An 18,580-nucleotide genomic window follows, 5' to 3' on the forward strand; every position below is an offset into this window, starting at 1 on the left:
CTGTATATTTTGTGCATTGCATAGAAAAACGTACCATTAAGACTGGGACTACACAGTTAAGTAAATAAGGCAGCACACTGCAGCGCTAAAACATACAAACTTGAAAAACGAAATTTGAACTGCATTACTGCACTAGAAATATGAAAAATGAGAGCTTTTAGCGCATAAAAATGGCCAATTTGATGTGTACCTGGTAGCCCCGTTACGGCATCTCTCTTATACCAGGTCCTAAACTTGCCTTACCTCGCTGAGAATAAACGTCTCCATCTGAATGGGTACATGCGAAGACCTCTTACTAGACTAAAATTCTCTCTCTCTGTGGAGGGGTATTGGACCTGCTGTAATTAAAACACCTGAAGCTAGGAGGCAGAGTGCACAATCAGAAGGCTAGAGAATACATTTCAAAAACCTGACCTGCACATCCAAACATAGACTCAGTGTGAACAGGTGCTGAACCTAGAGTCGCCAACTCGTATATAGTTAAGTAAATAAGACAGCACACTGCAGAGCTAAAACATACAAACTTGAAAAACGAAATTTGAACTGCATTACTGCACTAGAAATATGAAAAATGAGAGCTAGCTAAAAGCTCTCATTTTTCATATATCTAGTGCAGTAATGCAGTTCAAATTTCGTTTTTCAAGTTTGTATGTTTTAGCTCTGCAGTGTGCTGCCTTATTTACTTAACTATATACGAGTTGGCGACTCTAAGTTCAGCACCTGTTCACACTGAGTCTATGTTTGGATGTGCAGGTCAGGTTTTTGAAATGTATTCTCTAGCCTTCTGATTGTGCACTCCGCCTCCTAGCTTCAGGTGTTTTAATTACAGCAGGTCCAATACCCCTCCACAGAGAGAGAGAATTTTAGTCTAGTAAGAGGTTTTCGCATGTACCCATTCAGATGGAGACGTTTATTCTCAGCGAGGTAAGGCAAGTTTAAGACCTGGTATAAGAGAGATGCCGTAACGGGGCTACCAGGTACACATCAAATTGGCCATTTTTATGCGCTAAAAGCTCTCATTTTTCATATTTCTAGTGCAGTAATGCAGTTCAAATTTCGTTTTTCAAGTTTGTATGTTTTAGCGCTGCAGTGTGCTGCCTTATTTACTTAACTATATACGAGTTGGCGACTCTAGGTTCAGCACCTGTTCACACTGAGTCTATGTTTGGATGTGCAGGTCAGGTTTTTGAAATGTATTCTCTAGCCTTCTGATTGTGCACTCTGCCTCCTAGCTTCAGGTGTTTTTATTACAGCAGGTCCAATACCCCTCCACAGAGAGAGAGAATTTTAGTCTAGTAAGAGGTTTTCGCATGTACCCATTCAGATGGAGACGTTTATTCTCAGCTAGGTAAGGCAAGTTTAGGACCTGGTATAAGAGAGATGCCGTAACGGGGCTACCAGGTACACATGAAATTGGCCAATTTTATGCGCTAAAAGCTCTCATTTTTCATATTTCTAGTGCAGTAATGCAGTTCAAATTTCGTTTTTCAAGTTTGTATGTTTTAGCGCTGCAGTGTGCTGCCTTATTTACTTAACTATATACGAGTTGGCGACTCTAGGTTCAGCACCTGTTCACACTGAGTCTATGTTTGGATGTGCAGGTCAGGTTTTTGAAATGTATTCTCTAGCCTTCTGATTGTGCACTCTGCCTCCTAGCTTCAGGTGTTTTAATTACAGCAGGTCCAATACCCCTCCACAAAGAGAGAGAATTTTAGTCTAGTAAGAGGTTTTCGCATGTACCCATTCAGATGGAGACGTTTATTCTCAGCGAGGTAAGGCAAGTTTAGGACCTGGTATAAGAGAGATGCCGTAACGGGGCTCCAAGGTACACATAAAATTGGCCATTTTTATGCGCTAAAAGCTCTCATTTTTCATATTTCTAGTGCAGTAATGCAGTTCAAATTTAGTTTTTAAAGTTTGTATGTTTTAGCGCTGCAGTGTGCTGCCTTATTTACTTAACTATATACGAGTTGGCGACTCTAGGTTCAGCACCTGTTCACACTGAGTCTATGTTTGGATGTGCAGGTCAGGTTTTTGAAATGTATTCTCTAGCCTTCTGATTGTGCACTCTGACTCCTAGCTTCAGGTGTTTTTATTACAGCAGGTCCAATACCCCTCCACAGAGAGAGAGAATTTTAGTCTAGTAAGAGGTTTTCGCATGTACCCATTCAGATGGAGACGTTTATTCTCAGCGAGGTAAGGCAAGTTTAGGACCTGGTATAAGAGAGACGCCGTAACGGGGCTACCAGGTACACATAAAATTGGCCATTTTTATGCGCTAAAAGCTCTCATTTTTCATATTTCTAGTGCAGTAATGCAGTTCAAATTTAATTTTTCAAGTTTGTATGTTTTAGCGCTGCAGTGTGCTGCCTTATTTACTTAACTATATACGAGTTGGCGACTCTAGGTTCAGCACCTGTTCACACTGAGTCTATGTTTGGATGTGCAGGTCAGGTTTTTGAAATGTAGTCTCTAGCCTTCTGATTTTGCACTCCGCCTCCTAGCTTCAGGTGTTTAAATTACAGCAGGTCCAATACCCCTCCACAGAGAGAGAGAATTTTAGTCTAGTAAGAGGTTTTCGCATGTACCCATTCAGATGGAGACGTTTATTCTCAGCGAGGTAAGGCAAGTTTAGGACCTGGTATAAGAGAGATGCCGTAACGGGGCTACCAGGTACACATAAAATTGGCCATTTTTATGCGCTAAAAGCTCTCATTTTTCATATTTCTAGTGCAGTAATGCAGTTCAAATTTCGTTTTTCAAGTTTGTATGTTCTAGCGCTGCAGTGTGCTGCCTTATTTACTTAACTATATACGAGTTGGCGACTCTAGGTTCAGCACCTGTTCACACTGAGTCTATGTTTGGATGTGCAGGTCAGGTTTTTGAAATGTATTCTCTAGCCTTCTGATTGTGCACTCTGCCTCCTAGCTTCAGGTGTTTTAATTACAGCAGGTCCAATACCCCTCCACAGAGAGAGAGAATTTTAGTCTAGTAAGAGGTTTTCGCATGTACCCATTCAGATGGAGACGTTTATTCTCAGCGAGGTAAGGCAAGTTTAGGACCTGGTATAAGAGAGACGCCGTAACGGGGCTACCAGGTACACATAAAATTGGCCATTTTTATGCGCTAAAAGCTCTCATTTTTCATATTTCTAGTGCAGTAATGCAGTTCAAATTTCGTTTTTCAAGTTTGTATGTTTTAGCGCTGCAGTGTGCTGCCTTATTTACTTAACTATATACGAGTTGGCGACTCTAGGTTCAGCACCTGTTCACACTGAGTCTATGTTTGGATGTGCAGGTCAGGTTTTTGAAATGTATTCTCTAGCCTTCTGATTGTGCACTCTGCCTCCTAGCTTCAGGTGTTTTAATTACAGCAGGTCCAATACCCCTCCACAGAGAGAGAGAATTTTAGTCTAGTAAGAGGTTTTCGCATGTACCCATTCAGATGGAGACGTTTATTCTCAGCGAGGTAAGGCAAGTTTAGGACCTGGTATAAGAGAGACGCCGTAACGGGGCTACCAGGTACACATAAAATTGGCCATTTTTATGCGCTAAAAGCTCTCATTTTTCATATTTCTAGTGCAGTAATGCAGTTCAAATTTCGTTTTTCAAGTTTGTATGTTTTAGCGCTGCAGTGTGCTGCCTTATTTACTTAACTATATACGAGTTGGCGACTCTAGGTTCAGCACCTGTTCACACTGAGTCTATGTTTGGATGTGCAGGTCAGGTTTTTGAAATGTATTCTCTAGCCTTCTGATTGTGCACTCTGCCTCCTAGCTTCAGGTGTTTTAATTACAGCAGGTCCAATACCCCTCCACAGAGAGAGAGAATTTTAGTCTAGTAAGAGGTTTTCGCATGTACCCATTCAGATGGAGACGTTTATTCTCAGCGAGGTAAGGCAAGTTTAGGACCTGGTATAAGAGAGATGCCGTAACGGGGCTCCAAGGTACACATAAAATTGGCCATTTTTATGCGCTAAAAGCTCTCATTTTTCATATATCTAGTGCAGTAATGCAGTTCAAATTTAGTTTTTCAAGTTTGTATGTTTTAGCGCTGCAGTGTGCTGCCTTATTTACTTAACTATATACGAGTTGGCGACTCTAGGTTCAGCACCTGTTCACACTGAGTCTATGTTTGGATGTGCAGGTCAGGTTTTTGAAATGTATTCTCTAGCCTTCTGATTGTGCACTCCGCCTCCTAGCTTCAGGTGTTTTAATTACAGCAGGTCCAATACCCCTCCACAGAGAGAGAGAATTTTAGTCTAGTAAGAGGTTTTCGCATGTACCCATTCAGATGGAGACGTTTATTCTCAGCGAGGTAAGGCAAGTTTAGGACCTGGTATAAGAGAGACGCCGTAACGGGGCTACCAGGTACACATAAAATTGGCCATTTTTATGCGCTAAAAGCTCTCATTTTTCATATTTCTAGTGCAGTAATGCAGTTCAAATTTCGTTTTTCAAGTTTGTATGTTTTAGCGCTGCAGTGTGCTGCCTTATTTACTTAACTATATACGAGTTGGCGACTCTAGGTTCAGCACCTGTTCACACTGAGTCTATGTTTGGATGTGCAGGTCAGGTTTTTGAAATGTATTCTCTAGCCTTCTGATTGTGCACTCTGCCTCCTAGCTTCAGGTGTTTTAATTACAGCAGGTCCAATACCCCTCCACAGAGAGAGAGAATTTTAGTCTAGTAAGAGGTTTTCGCATGTACCCATTCAGATGGAGACGTTTATTCTCAGCGAGGTAAGGCAAGTTTAGGACCTGGTATAAAGGAGATGCCGTAACGGGGCTCCAAGGTACACATAAAATTGGCCATTTTTATGCGCTAAAAGCTCTCATTTTTCATATATCTAGTGCAGTAATGCAGTTCAAATTTAGTTTTTCAAGTTTGTATGTTTTAGCGCTGCAGTGTGCTGCCTTATTTACTTAACTATATACGAGTTGGCGACTCTAGGTTCAGCACCTGTTCACACTCAGTCTATGTTTGGATGTGCAGGTCAGGTTTTTGAAATGTATTCTCTAGCCTTCTGATTGTGCACTCCGCCTCCTAACTTCAGGTGTTTTAATTACAGCAGGTCCAATACCCCTCCACAGAGAGAGAGAATTTTAGTCTAGTAAGAGGTTTTCGCATGTACCCATTCAGATGGAGACGTTTATTCTCAGCGAGGTAAGGCAAGTTTAGGACCTGGTATAAGAGAGACGCCGTAACGGGGCTACCAGGTACACATAAAATTGGCCATTTTTATGCGCTAAAAGCTCTCATTTTTCATATTTCTAGTGCAGTAATGCAGTTCAAATTTCGTTTTTCAAGTTTGTATGTTTTAGCGCTGCAGTGTGCTGCCTTATTTACTTAACTATATACGAGTTGGCGACTCTAGGTTCAGCACCTGTTCACACTGAGTCTATGTTTGGATGTGCAGGTCAGGTTTTTGAAATGTATTCTCTAGCCTTCTGATTGTGCACTCTGCCTCCTAGCTTCAGGTGTTTTAATTACAGCAGGTCCAATACCCCTCCACAGAGAGAGAGAATTTTAGTCTAGTAAGAGGTTTTCGCATGTACCCATTCAGATGGAGACGTTTATTCTCAGCGAGGTAAGGCAAGTTTAGGACCTGGTATAAGAGAGATGCCGTAACGGGGCTACCAGGTACACATAAAATTGGCCATTTTTATGCGCTAAAAGCTCTCATTTTTCATATTTCTAGTGCAGTAATGCAGTTCAAATTTCGTTTTTCAAGTTTGTATGTTCTAGCGCTGCAGTGTGCTGCCTTATTTACTTAACTATATACGAGTTGGCGACTCTAGGTTCAGCACCTGTTCACACTGAGTCTATGTTTGGATGTGCAGGTCAGGTTTTTGAAATGTATTCTCTAGCCTTCTGATTGTGCACTCTGCCTCCTAGCTTCAGGTGTTTTAATTACAGCAGGTCCAATACCCCTCCACAGAGAGAGAGAATTTTAGTCTAGTAAGAGGTTTTCGCATGTACCCATTCAGATGGAGACGTTTATTCTCAGCGAGGTAAGGCAAGTTTAGGACCTGGTATAAGAGAGATGCCGTAACGGGGCTCCAAGGTACACATAAAATTGGCCATTTTTATGCGCTAAAAGCTCTCATTTTTCATATATCTAGTGCAGTAATGCAGTTCAAATTTAGTTTTTCAAGTTTGTATGTTTTAGCGCTGCAGTGTGCTGCCTTATTTACTTAACTATATACGAGTTGGCGACTCTAGGTTCAGCACCTGTTCACACTGAGTCTATGTTTGGATGTGCAGGTCAGGTTTTTGAAATGTATTCTCTAGCCTTCTGATTGTGCACTCCGCCTCCTAGCTTCAGGTGTTTTAATTACAGCAGGTCCAATACCCCTCCACAGAGAGAGAGAATTTTAGTCTAGTAAGAGGTTTTCGCATGTACCCATTCAGATGGAGACGTTTATTCTCAGCGAGGTAAGGCAAGTTTAGGACCTGGTATAAGAGAGACGCCGTAACGGGGCTACCAGGTACACATAAAATTGGCCATTTTTATGCGCTAAAAGCTCTCATTTTTCATATTTCTAGTGCAGTAATGCAGTTCAAATTTAATTTTTCAAGTTTGTATGTTTTAGCGCTGCAGTGTGCTGCCTTATTTACTTAACTATATACGAGTTGGCGACTCTAGGTTCAGCACCTGTTCACACTGAGTCTATGTTTGGATGTGCAGGTCAGGTTTTTGAAATGTATTCTCTAGCCTTCTGATTGTGCACTCCGCCTCCTAGCTTCAGGTGTTTTAATTACAGCAGGTCCAATACCCCTCCACAGAGAGAGAGAATTTTAGTCTAGTAAGAGGTTTTCGCATGTACCCATTCAGATGGAGACGTTTATTCTCAGCGAGGTAAGGCAAGTTTAGGACCTGGTATAAGAGAGATGCCGTAACGGGGCTACCAGGTACTCATAAAATTGGCCATTTTTATGCGCTAAAAGCTCTCATTTTTCATATTTCTAGTGCAGTAATGCAGTTCAAATTTCGTTTTTCAAGTTTGTATGTTTTAGCGCTGCAGTGTGCTGCCTTATTTACTTAACTATATACGAGTTGGCGACTCTAGGTTCAGCACCTGTTCACACTGAGTCTATGTTTGGATGTGCAGGTCAGGTTTTTGAAATGGGACTACACAGTGACTTTAGCACATCACAGAATAATGCAAGTGAAGGAGTCATATTGAGACCAAAAAGATACCATGACCATGACAAGGAAGTGGCAAAAAATCCAACTAGTTCCAACTTTTTGAGATTTGTTACGTTGTAGCTCGGAATGTGGCCCCATAGCAGCGACATACAACAATCTGTTTCCCCATGTAGTCCCAGGATAAGTATCAATGAATCCAAGGCTATAGGTCTAGCCTGGATTGTGAGGAAAAAATTAGCGAGACCACATACGGCATGTTTGGCACTACTAACATTATGAGCGCCCTAGCGCCTACCCTACTTGTAGGACTTGTGGAAGAGTTTCGTTGGCCGAATATGCATGAAGAAAGAGTTTTATAACAAGATGAGTATGCAATATGTTGTATCTGTAAATGAGCTAATATGCCTTCATTTAGTCTGTGTGATTCTACTAACAGGATGTATGTCCTGTACTATGGAACCATATTGGTTGGGTCTACCCATCCATAAATGAGTTTTAAGTTAAATAACATACTAATATAGTACAATTATTCCAGATGCTCTGATTTTCAGGTCATTAGCTAAGCCAATCTCCTTCTTTGTCATGGTCAATACATAAAGAATGACGTTGGCTTAGCTATTAAAATTAATTAGTTACCCAGAACCTTTACACTGGGCGACTCTTCAGGTGCCAACACAGGAAGCTTTCAGTTTTGGTCGACCACAGGACAGAAGTGGAGCTGCCAACTAGAAAAGAGCCTTCAAAAATTGGAGCACCTAGTGTAGCATCCTCTGCCCATTAATGGGAACTGATTCCTCTATTGAAACAAGCTGATCTCTTAGGTTCAGTGAAGATGGATTGCTAAATAGTACCGTCTCTACTGATTTGTGTGATTAAAGGTAGAGGATTAGAGTATCTGTGAAGTAGCATTCAACTCTTGATTAGGTTTGGCGCTGTAACAACTCTCTGCATTTGAAACCGGTTTAATATAGAATCTCATGGCTTTCAGTATCATCTCTATGCTGATGACACACAGATCTACATCTCTGGACCAGATATGACCTCCCTACTAACCAGAATCCCTCAATGTCTGTCCACTATTTCATCCTTCTTCTCCGCTAGATTTCTGAAACATAACATGGACAAAACAGAATTCATTGTCTTTCCCCCATCTCACGTGACCCCCCCAACGAACCTATCCATTACAGTAAATGGCTGCCCACTCTCCCCAGTCCCACAAGCTCGCTGCCTCGGGGTAATCCTTGACGCTGATATCTCCTTCAAACCACATATCCAAGCCCATTCTACTTCTACCCACCTCTTCCGACAAGCCTACAACCTGCAGTAACTACCGATCGACCAAACCGCTGCATGACCAGCTCTACCCTCGCCTACTGTATTCTCACCCATCCCTTGTAGATTGTGAGCCTTCGCGGGCAGGGTCCTCTCTCCTCCTGTACCAGTTATGACTTGTATTGTTTAAGATTATTGTACTTGTTTTTATTATGTATACCCCTCCTCACATGGAATAAATGGCGCTATAACAATAAATAATAATAATAATATCTCTCATATCAGACTTATCAACTCTTCCTGAGTCTACGGAGGATGTAGCGACTTTCCGAACTCCTGGAAGAATCAGTAAGTCTTCCAGAAACATTGAAATCTCTAGAGATTCTAGAAGTCTTCTTGCGCGCTAGTATGTCACAAAAGTGGAAAAACGATGTGCAGAGGGTGAGAGAGTGGAATATGAATCAGTGTAGAGGTAGGGTGGTCATAAAAAGGGCAAAACTATGTAAGAAAATGTAACTGGCATGCAACACTTAGCTGTCAATCTCTTGGGTGGCAATCTTATACTTTGCAAATATGCTTAAAATGTTACCTTCTTAAAGAAGCACTCCTCCTCCTCCCATCAAATTTTTTATTGTTTTAATATATTGCAATCATCATATTATACAGCACTGTGTACTTACAATTGCTCATTTTGCCTTTCTACCCAGATAATTCTTCTCCTTTGCATTAGGTTTATAACATCATGTGATTAAAAACTGACTAGCTAAATTCTTCTAAGCTCTTTGTAGAAACAAGAGGTAAATTTTATCTGCACAAATCATGAGTTACTGCAAAAGTCTATGGCGGGGGGAGGATGGAGCAGCTGGGTCATGAGTTGAAGAGGGGAATAACAAATTCAGGGACAGGAGACTTCCTGTTGCTACATAGAGCAGAGAAAAGAGAAGAATTAACTGAGTAGAAAGGCAAAATGACCAATTGTAAGTACACAGTGCTATATAATATGACGATTGCAATATATTAAAGGGAATCTGTCACCCCATTTTTCGCCTATAAGCTGCGGCCACCTCCATCAGGGGCTTATCTACAGCAGTCTGTAATGCTGTAGATAAGCCCACGATGTAACCTGAAAGATAAGAACAACAAGTTATATTATACTCACCCAGGAGTGGTCCCGGTACGGTCCGGTCTGATGGGTGTCGCGATCCGGGTCCGGGGCCTCCCATCTTCATACGATGACGTCCTCTTCCTTGCTTCATTTCGCGGCTCCTGCACAGGCGTACTTTATCTGCCCTGTTGAGGGCAGAGCAAAGTACTGCAGTGCGCAGGCGCCGGGAAAGGTCAGAGAGGCCCAGCGCCTGCGCACTGCAGTACTTTGCTCTGCCCTCAACAGGGCAAATCAGTACGCCTGCGCAGGAGCCATGACAGAAGCAAGAAAGAGGACGTCATCGCATGAAGATGGGAGGCCCCAGACCGGACCGCAACACCCATCGGACCGGACTGCCCCGGGACCGCCCCTGGGTGAGTATAATCTATCTTGTTTTTCTTATCTTTCATGTTACATCGGGGGCTTATCTACAGCATTACTGAATGCTGTAGATAAGCCCCTGATGGCGTCAGCAGCAGCTTATAGTCGAAAAATGGGGTGACAGGTTCCCTTTAAGGCTACTTTCACACTAGCGTCGGTACGGGGCCGTCGCCATGCGTTGACGTACCAACGCAAACTGCGAAAAAAATGAACAGCGGATGCAGTTTTACAATACATCCGCTGCCCCATTGTAAGGTACGGAGAGGAGGGGGCGGAGTTCTGGCCGCGCATGCGCGGTCGGAAATGGCGGACTCGAAGCTCAAAAAAAGTTACATGTAACGTTTTTTTGTGCCAACGGTGCGCTAAAACACAACGCATCCGTCGCATGACGGATGCAACGTGTGGTGATACGTCGCAATGCGTCGCTAATGAAAGTCTATGGAGAAAAAACGCATCCTGCGGGCAACTTTGCAGGATGCGTTTTTACTCCAAAACGAAGCATTGCGACGTACGTCAAAAAACGCTAGTGTGAAAGTAGCCTAAGAGGATAAAATCTTTGGTGGGAGAATGATTGCTTTTTTAAAGCTACGTGAAACTGACCTTAAAGAGAATCTGTGATGCGATTAATTCTGCAATATCATTGGCAGCATGTATCAGATCCTGCTTTGACTATTGCATCCAGGTATATTTTTCTTTGAAATGTTCTGACATTTCAGAGAATGTATATTTTGGAGATGTCCGCATTGCTCCAGGTGATTGACTGATCTCTCCTATTGTGAGAGACCGGTCAGTAAACTGGAGTGGCGCAGGAAGAGGATGGCTGGGGTCAGCGCAAGATTAGTCTTGTCTCTCCCTATTGTCCCCAACATCAATCTATATTTTCATGGAAATTCAAGAAGGTTTTCACGAAAAATTTACTTGGCGGCCAGGATCTGATTCATGCTATTAATGGTTTGGGCAGGATGAATCACGTTTCAGATTCCCTTTAAGTCCATAAAGGCATTTTATCACAAGAGACATTTATCGCTATTCCATAAATGTTTAACAGAAGTGAGGACCAACTCTGGGTCTCATATTTTTCACCAGAACAGTGGTCCTCGAGCCGGCTGGTAGAGAAGTGGTGGCGCTTGTGCCGTGTGTCTAGAGATCGCTAACAGGTCCCACCTCTGGAACAAACTTCTAGACATATCAGACAGACATAACACTTTTCAGGTAACCCTGCTAAAATCCCTTTTCAGAGATCCACCCCTCAACACATCTTTGTTTAACGGTTGCCCTATTTCTTAGGTCAACGTGTAATCTCTCTTTTTATAAAAATGGTGTCGTCAAGTTCAGAAACATCATTCAGAAGTGACCCAATTCTAGCAAACATTTAGCTTTCTTACCAATAAGGTTTAACAAAATCTCTATTAAAAAAATAGTTAGTGGAACAGTCCAGAAAACAAGGAATTAAGCAATTAATTGCATTAGTGATCCACCCTGAAGGGTTTCATCTACAATGTGTAGAACTTTCCATGGCTTGTCCATCATTTAACACTCTCATGCCCTAGGAGTAGTGATGAATAACAATGAGATGTAACGATGGATGGTCGGATCTAAGCGGACGGACGTTCATTATTGTTCCCGCCGCTTTGGGATTTTCTCTATCGGTTGTGGTAGCTTCCCCATAGGCTTCAGATTGATTCCATATGACCTTGGCACTGGGACATGACCACGACGTACAATTTTCAAATAGGCCACACAGATCTATAGCATTGATGTAGAAATAAGAAGTGATGACATCTATCCCAATCATCTGTGAATTCATTTTCTCTCCCTAACCTACATCTCCAGCAATGTCACAACCCATTTAACCTTAACTATGAAAAACCTCATTATCTATATGTACGCAGGCGTGTGAACATGTCATGTATAGCCCTGAGGACAGAAGGGAAAGGAGGGACGTGATCGAAATCCTTAAATATGTGAAAAGTTTAAGTAGAGAGGAAATATTCTTCATAGAAAACTAAGAACAAGGGAACATATGGAAATTTCTTGGGGGGGGGAGGGGAAGTAAAAGCTATGTCCAACATTTTCTGAAAGAGTTGAAGATGGTTGGAATAAAGTTCCAGTCGAAATGAAAATCGATCGGTGCTTGAGACGTATATCCATCTGGAGTGAAAAGTAACTGGATAAGGGCGGAGTAAATGTCGTCAATCTTCTATTTTCCTTCTGTATTCCTAGATCACATTATTTATCAATAGGAAGAAAGCGACAAAGAATAATATAGAATCACAATGCGTAGACGTTTTTGGTATTTTGAAGAGAATGAGTCTATAGTTTAAATCATTTTTATGTTAAATGCATTTTTTTATTTTTTTTTACATTTTGATATTTTTTTTATTTCCAATATTATTATCTATACACACACTTCTTGTTCTGCACAGAATACTTTTCAGATGTCTCATTATCATCACAGACAACATTTCAGTGGAAGGTAACACCTCTAAATAAAGCAGATAACACAGGACCCACCATTTCTATTAGGTGATTGTCATAGCACACCTCCTCCTCCACTTGTACAACGACCTTTGCCCAGATTAGAGGTCAGATTGTGTTTCTATTCAAAAGATAGGGTCTGAATTAAGACTTCGGTACCTATTCATATAAAGTTGGCCGAAACTGCTGTTATCTGTGGAAACGGAAGTTAGTCTAATGTGTATGGGGCCTCCGGACTTTCCCATGACAGATGATGTTGGGGGTGATAAGTGTTAGGCTGTTTGAATTTTCACCCTTGACCTATTTATTATTAAAGGGTTATTCCCCTCTCCAAGATCCTATCCCAATATGTAGTAGGTGTAATAATAATAATAATATTAGCAAATATCTTCAATTAAAAATGTAGTATAGTTTTTCTGATTCATTGTGTCGTTCTCATGTACAGGTATTGCAGGAACTTAGGTAGCCATGGTTACGACCTCTAGCAACTAGCTAACTGTCACTGTATCCGTGGTCGCAACCATGGCTACCTAAGGTCCTGCAATAACTGCACATGAGGAAAGATACATAGTTAATCAGAAAAACTATAGTACATGTCTAATTGGAGCTAATTGCTAATTTTATTATTATTACATCTACTACGTGTTGGCATAGGATCTTGGAAAGGGGAATACCTCTTTAAGGAAATAACCTGCTGCCAGATCTGTTTGGCAACAACTTTCTCCAACCTCCACTTTGAAAATACATAAACTTTTGACCCAAAAGATAGGAGGTAGTCAGGGTAGCTGTCATCTGAACAATCATTTTTCTGACATCTATTCAATGTGTATGGAGGCCTTTAGTTTGTGGCTGCTAATGTTCATGTGCAGAATAGGAATATTAGACCTAGTGGCCGGTTCTCACCGTAGGTGCAAATACTTTAAATCTGTACAAATTTCCAAGACACGTGAAATCTTCTTAGGGTATGTTCACACGTTCCTGATTTCCATCCTTTTTTTTCAGGACTGTTTTTTAAAAAACTGCAGCTCTTGGCAGAAAACGCAGGTCCTTTTTTTGGTCCTTATTTGATGCGTTTTTTGATGCATTTTTTGATGCAGTTTTCTAGCCAGAGTCTGTGTTTTCTAGGAATTTTTTTAGGGTTAAAATGGCTGAAAATACCCTAACCCTACCCCTAACCCTACCCCTAACCCTAACCCTAACCCTACCCCTACCCCTAACCCTAACCCTACCCCTAACCCTAACCCTACCCCTACCCCTAACCCTACCCCTAACCCTACCCCTAACCCTACCCCTAACCCTACCCCTAACCCTAACCCTACCCCTAACCCTACCCCTAACCCTATTCTAACCTTAGTGAAAAAAAAAAAAAATTCTTTATTTTTTTTATTGTCCCTACCTATGGGGGTGACAAAGGGGGGGGGGTCATTTACTATTTTTTTTATTTTGATCACTGAGATAGGTTATATCTCAGTGATCAAAATGCACTTTGTAACGAATCTGCCGGCCGGCAGATTCGGCGGGCGCACTGCGCATGCGCCCGCCATTTTGCAAGATGGCGGCGCCCAGGGAGAAGACGGCCGGACGGACACCGGGAGGCCGGGTAAGTATAAGGGGGGGAGATTAGGGCACGGGGGGGGCATCGGAGCACGGGGGGGGGGGCATCGGATCACGGGGGAGGGGGCATCGGAGCACGGGGGAGGGGCATCGGAGCATGGGGGGGTGGGATCGGGGCAGCCACACTCCACCCACGCACTTCCGCCCACTTCCCCGCACTTCCTGCTGCAGCGGTTCTGCACCACGAACCGCAATAAAACCCGCAGATCTATTTTTGATCTGCGGGTTTTACTGCGGGTTTGACCTCACAATGGAGGTCTATGGGTGCAGAACCGCTGCTGTTTTACAAAAAGAAGTGACATGGTACTTCTTTTTTACCGCAGCTAATCAGTGCGGTTTTTTTTTTTCAATTCAGGACCATGTGCACAGTGGGTCCTGTTTTCCATAGGGTACAGTGTACTGTACCCTGCATGGAAAACAGCCGCGGAACCGCAGCGGCAAAACCGCTGCGTGTCCGCGGTAAAAAACGCACTGTGTGAACATGGCCTTAAGATGTAACTAGAAGTTCTTTGCTGAGCATAGAAGCAAATGACAACATTTAGGCCTCCGAGGGCCTTTTTCGCAGTCAACCCAAATCTCAACCACATACAAACGGTCACTAATAACAGTATGTTATGTTTCATTTGCCCATGTTGGCAGAAGATATTATAAATACCGTACAGTATATTATATATCATTCTATGTATTTTTCTTCTCTTTTTTGCAGAGAAATGATGAAGAAGCCGTAGTGGACAGAGGAGGGACACGATCGCTTCTCAAAACACAATTCGAGAAAGAAGATTTGGAAGGTAAGAGGAATGGTCATCTTTTGGTGTGGTCATAAAGGAGGCATTACAGCAAATCAAGTGACGTGATGTCTCATTTCTAACAGTTGATATTACCAGGAAGATATATTCATCACTTATATGCTGCACTGCAGACCTAGCTTAAGGGGAAGCAGACAGAAACTTCTACACCCCCAAACCATTTATAGGATTTTACAGCTCTTTAACGGATAAGCAAATTTCATCCATTTATTAACCCAAAACAATGCTCGATCAGTGAGAAATTGTATTTTGAAGTTCTGCATAAATGTATCTGGAAGTGCACTGGGACGTGACAGTGCACTTACAGCAGGGAATACATGAGGCTGAGAAGCTGTAAGTGCATTGTCACGTCCCAGTGCACTTCAGGATACATTTATGCAGAACGAGGCTGAGAAGCTGTAAGTGCATCGTCACGTCCCAGTGCACTTCAGGATACATTTATGCAGAACGAGGCTGAGAAGCTGTAAGTGCATCGTCACGTCCCAGTGCACTTCAGGATACATTTATGCAGAACGAGGCTGAGATGCTGTAAGTGCATCGTCACGTCCCAGTGCACTTCAGGATACATTTATGCAGAACGAGGCTGAGAAACTGTAAGTGCATTGTCACGTCCCAGTGCACTTCAGGATACATTTATGCAGAACGAGGCTGAGAAGCTGTAAGTGCATTGTCACGTCCCAGGGCACTTCAGGATACATTTATGCAGAACGAGGCTGAGAAACTGTAAGTGCATTGTCATGTCCCAGTGCACTTCAGGATACATTTATGCAGAACGAGGCTGAGAAACTGTAAGTGCATTGTCACATCCCAGTGCACCTCAGGATACATTGATGCAGAACGAGGCTGAGAAGCTGTAAGTGCATTGTTAAGTCCCAGTGCACTTCAGGATACATTTATGCAGAACGAGGCTGAGAAGCTGTAAGTGCATCGTCACGTCCCAGTGCACTTCAGGATACATTTATGCAGAACGAGGCTGAGAAGCTGTAAGTGCATCATCACGTCCCAGTGCACTTCAGGATACATTTATGCAGAACGAGGCTGAGAAGCTGTAAGTGCATCGTCACGTCCCAGTGCACTTCAGGATACATTTATGCAGAACGAGGCTGAGAAGCTGTAAGTGCATTGTCACGTCCCAGTGCACTTCAGGATACATTTATGCAGAACGAGGCTGAGAAGCTGTAAGTGCATCGTCACGTCCCAGTGCACTTCAGGATACATTTATGCAGAACGAGGCTGAGAAGCTGTAAGTGCATTGTCACGTCCCAGTGCACTTCAGGATACATTTATGCAGAACGAGGCTGAGAAGCTGTAAGTGCATCGTCACGTCCCAGTGCACTTCAGGATACATTTATGCAGAACGAGGCTGAGAAGCTGTAAGTGCATTGTTAAGTCCCAGTGCACTTCAGGATACATTGATGCAGAACGAGGCTGAGAAGCTGTAAGTGCATTGTCACGTCCCAGTGCACTTCAGGATACATTTATGCAGAACGAGGCTGAGAAGCTGTAAGTGCATTGTCACGTCCCAGTGCACTTCAGGATACATTTATGCAGAACGAGGCTGAGAAGCTGTAAGTGCATCGTCACGTTCCAGTGCACTTCAGGATACATTTATGCAGAACGAGGCTGAGAAGCTGTAAGTGCATTGTCACGTCCCAGTGCACTTCAGGATACATTTATGCAGAACGAGGCTGAGAAGCTGTAAGTGCATCGTGACATCCCAGTGCACTTCAGGGTACATTTATGCAGAACGAGGCTGAGAAGCTGTAAGTGCATCGTTAAGTCCCAGTGCACTTCAGGATACATTTATGCAGAACGAGGCTGAGAAGCTGTAAGTGCATCGTCACGTCCCAGTGCACTTCAGGATACATTTATGCAGAACGACGCTGAGAAGCTGTAAGTGCATCGTCACGTCCCAGTGCACTTCAGGATACATTTATGCAGAACGAGGCTGAGAAGCTGTAAGTGCATTGTCACGTCCCAGTGCACTTCAGGATACATTTATGCAGAACGAGGCTGAGAAGCTGTAAGTGCATTGTCATGTCCCAGTGCACTCCAGGATACATTTATGCAGAACGAGGCTGAGAAGCTGTAAGTGCATTGTCATGTCCCAGTGCACTTCAGGATACATTTATACAGGACGAGGTTGAGAAACTGTAAGTGCATCGTTATGTCCCAGTGCACTTCAGGGTACATTTATGCAGAACGAGGCTGAGAAGCTGTAAGTGCATTGTCACGTCCCAGTGCACTTCAGGATACATTTATGCAGAACGAGGCTGAGAAGCTGTAAGTGCATCGTCACATCCCAGTGCACTTCAGGGTACATTTATGCAGAACGAGGCTGAGAAGCTGTAAGTGCATCGTTAAGTCCCAGTGCACTTCAGGATACATTTATGCAGAACGAGGCTGAGAAGCTGTAAGTGCATCGTCACGTCCCAGTGCACTTCAGGATACATTTATGCAGAACGAGGTTGAGAAGCTGTAAGTGCATCATCACGTCCCAGTGCACTTCAGGATACATTTATGCAGAACGAGGCTGAGAAGCTGTTAGTGCATCATCACGTCCCAGTGCACTTCAGGGTACATTTATGCAGAACGAGGCTGAGAAGCTGTAAGTGCATTGTCATGTCCCAGTGCACTCCAGGATACATTTATGCAGAACGAGGCTGAGAAGCTGTAAGTGCATCTTCACGTCCCAGTGCACTTCAGGATACATTTATGCAGAACGAGGTTGAGAAGCTGTAAGTGCATCATCACGTCCCAGTGCACTTCAGGATACATTTATGCAGAACGAGGCTGAGAAGCTGTAAGTGCATCGTGACGTCCCAGTGCACTTCAGGATACATTTATGCAAAAAACTGCTCCTATCATATTGCTTAGGTCAGGTCCAATGATGTAAAAAAATATCCACTTGGTTGGCTCCTGTTGTCATTGGCCACCCATTGAGTCGTATGGAAAAACTAGCCCTCTGCTGGTAATATTTATTGCATGCAGGAGAGCAGGGGCATAAACTAAGTTAGAATGGGATGACGTCGGTATGAGATGAGTCTGTTGCATTCTGCAGTTTGCGATATATTCAGTTGGGGTTTACAGAACATTTTCAGTAATTTTCTTCTGTATCTTTTTGTATAAATGTTCTGCACCATTAGAGTAAATTGCATGCGCGGTACATTATCTCTGACACATACTTGCGGTATAGAGACAGAAACAATGATCTTGTCAAAGCTATACAAATGGCCCCACTGCAGAATGTCATATACAATTAGATCGAAATGTCATACGGCTGGGTAATAAATTACTCTAATTTGCATGTGATTAAAATTACTTTTAGCATTGTGGACAAATTGTATTCGTGACAAATACTTTTATTTCTTTGATTTTTTTTTTTATCTGCTGTATTTCAGTTGATTTAATTTATTAACTCCTATCACACATCTATAAGAATAGTGGAAAAAACTCATGGCCAGAGATACTGATATTAGGACTATAGCAGGGACTCAGGAGCAATAATACAGCTCTTATTGAAATCTATGGGCTTCTGTTGGGTTTTTCTCCTGCTGGTATGGGGCATACTATTGTTATATATTACTTAGTAAGAATTACAACATATGCTGTTTTTCACCTTTGGACATAATCTTGCAATTTACGTATAGAAGTTATGTGCATAAAAAGTAAATTATCTTTGTAAAAACATTGATTTACTTATCTTATGCTGAATTGGACTCCAGAGCTGCAGT

The 18,580-nt window shown here is 42.6% G+C and overlaps 1 protein-coding gene across 4 annotated transcripts in view; it reads left to right on the plus strand.

The window, feature by feature from the left end:
* SLC4A10 (solute carrier family 4 member 10) overlaps positions 1-18,580 on the plus strand; it is a 241,875-nt gene that overhangs the window by 76,462 nt on the left and 146,833 nt on the right. For all 4 annotated transcript variants that reach the window (XM_069733040.1, XM_069733043.1, XM_069733042.1 and 1 more), the window contains exon 2: positions 14,747-14,828. In XM_069733040.1, coding sequence (XP_069589141.1) covers positions 14,747-14,828 — 82 coding nt within the window. The remainder of the gene's footprint in view (positions 1-14,746; positions 14,829-18,580) is intronic.

This window comes from Ranitomeya imitator, chromosome 7 (assembly GCF_032444005.1).
Source record: "Ranitomeya imitator isolate aRanImi1 chromosome 7, aRanImi1.pri, whole genome shotgun sequence".
NCBI lineage: Eukaryota > Metazoa > Chordata > Amphibia > Anura > Dendrobatidae > Ranitomeya > Ranitomeya imitator.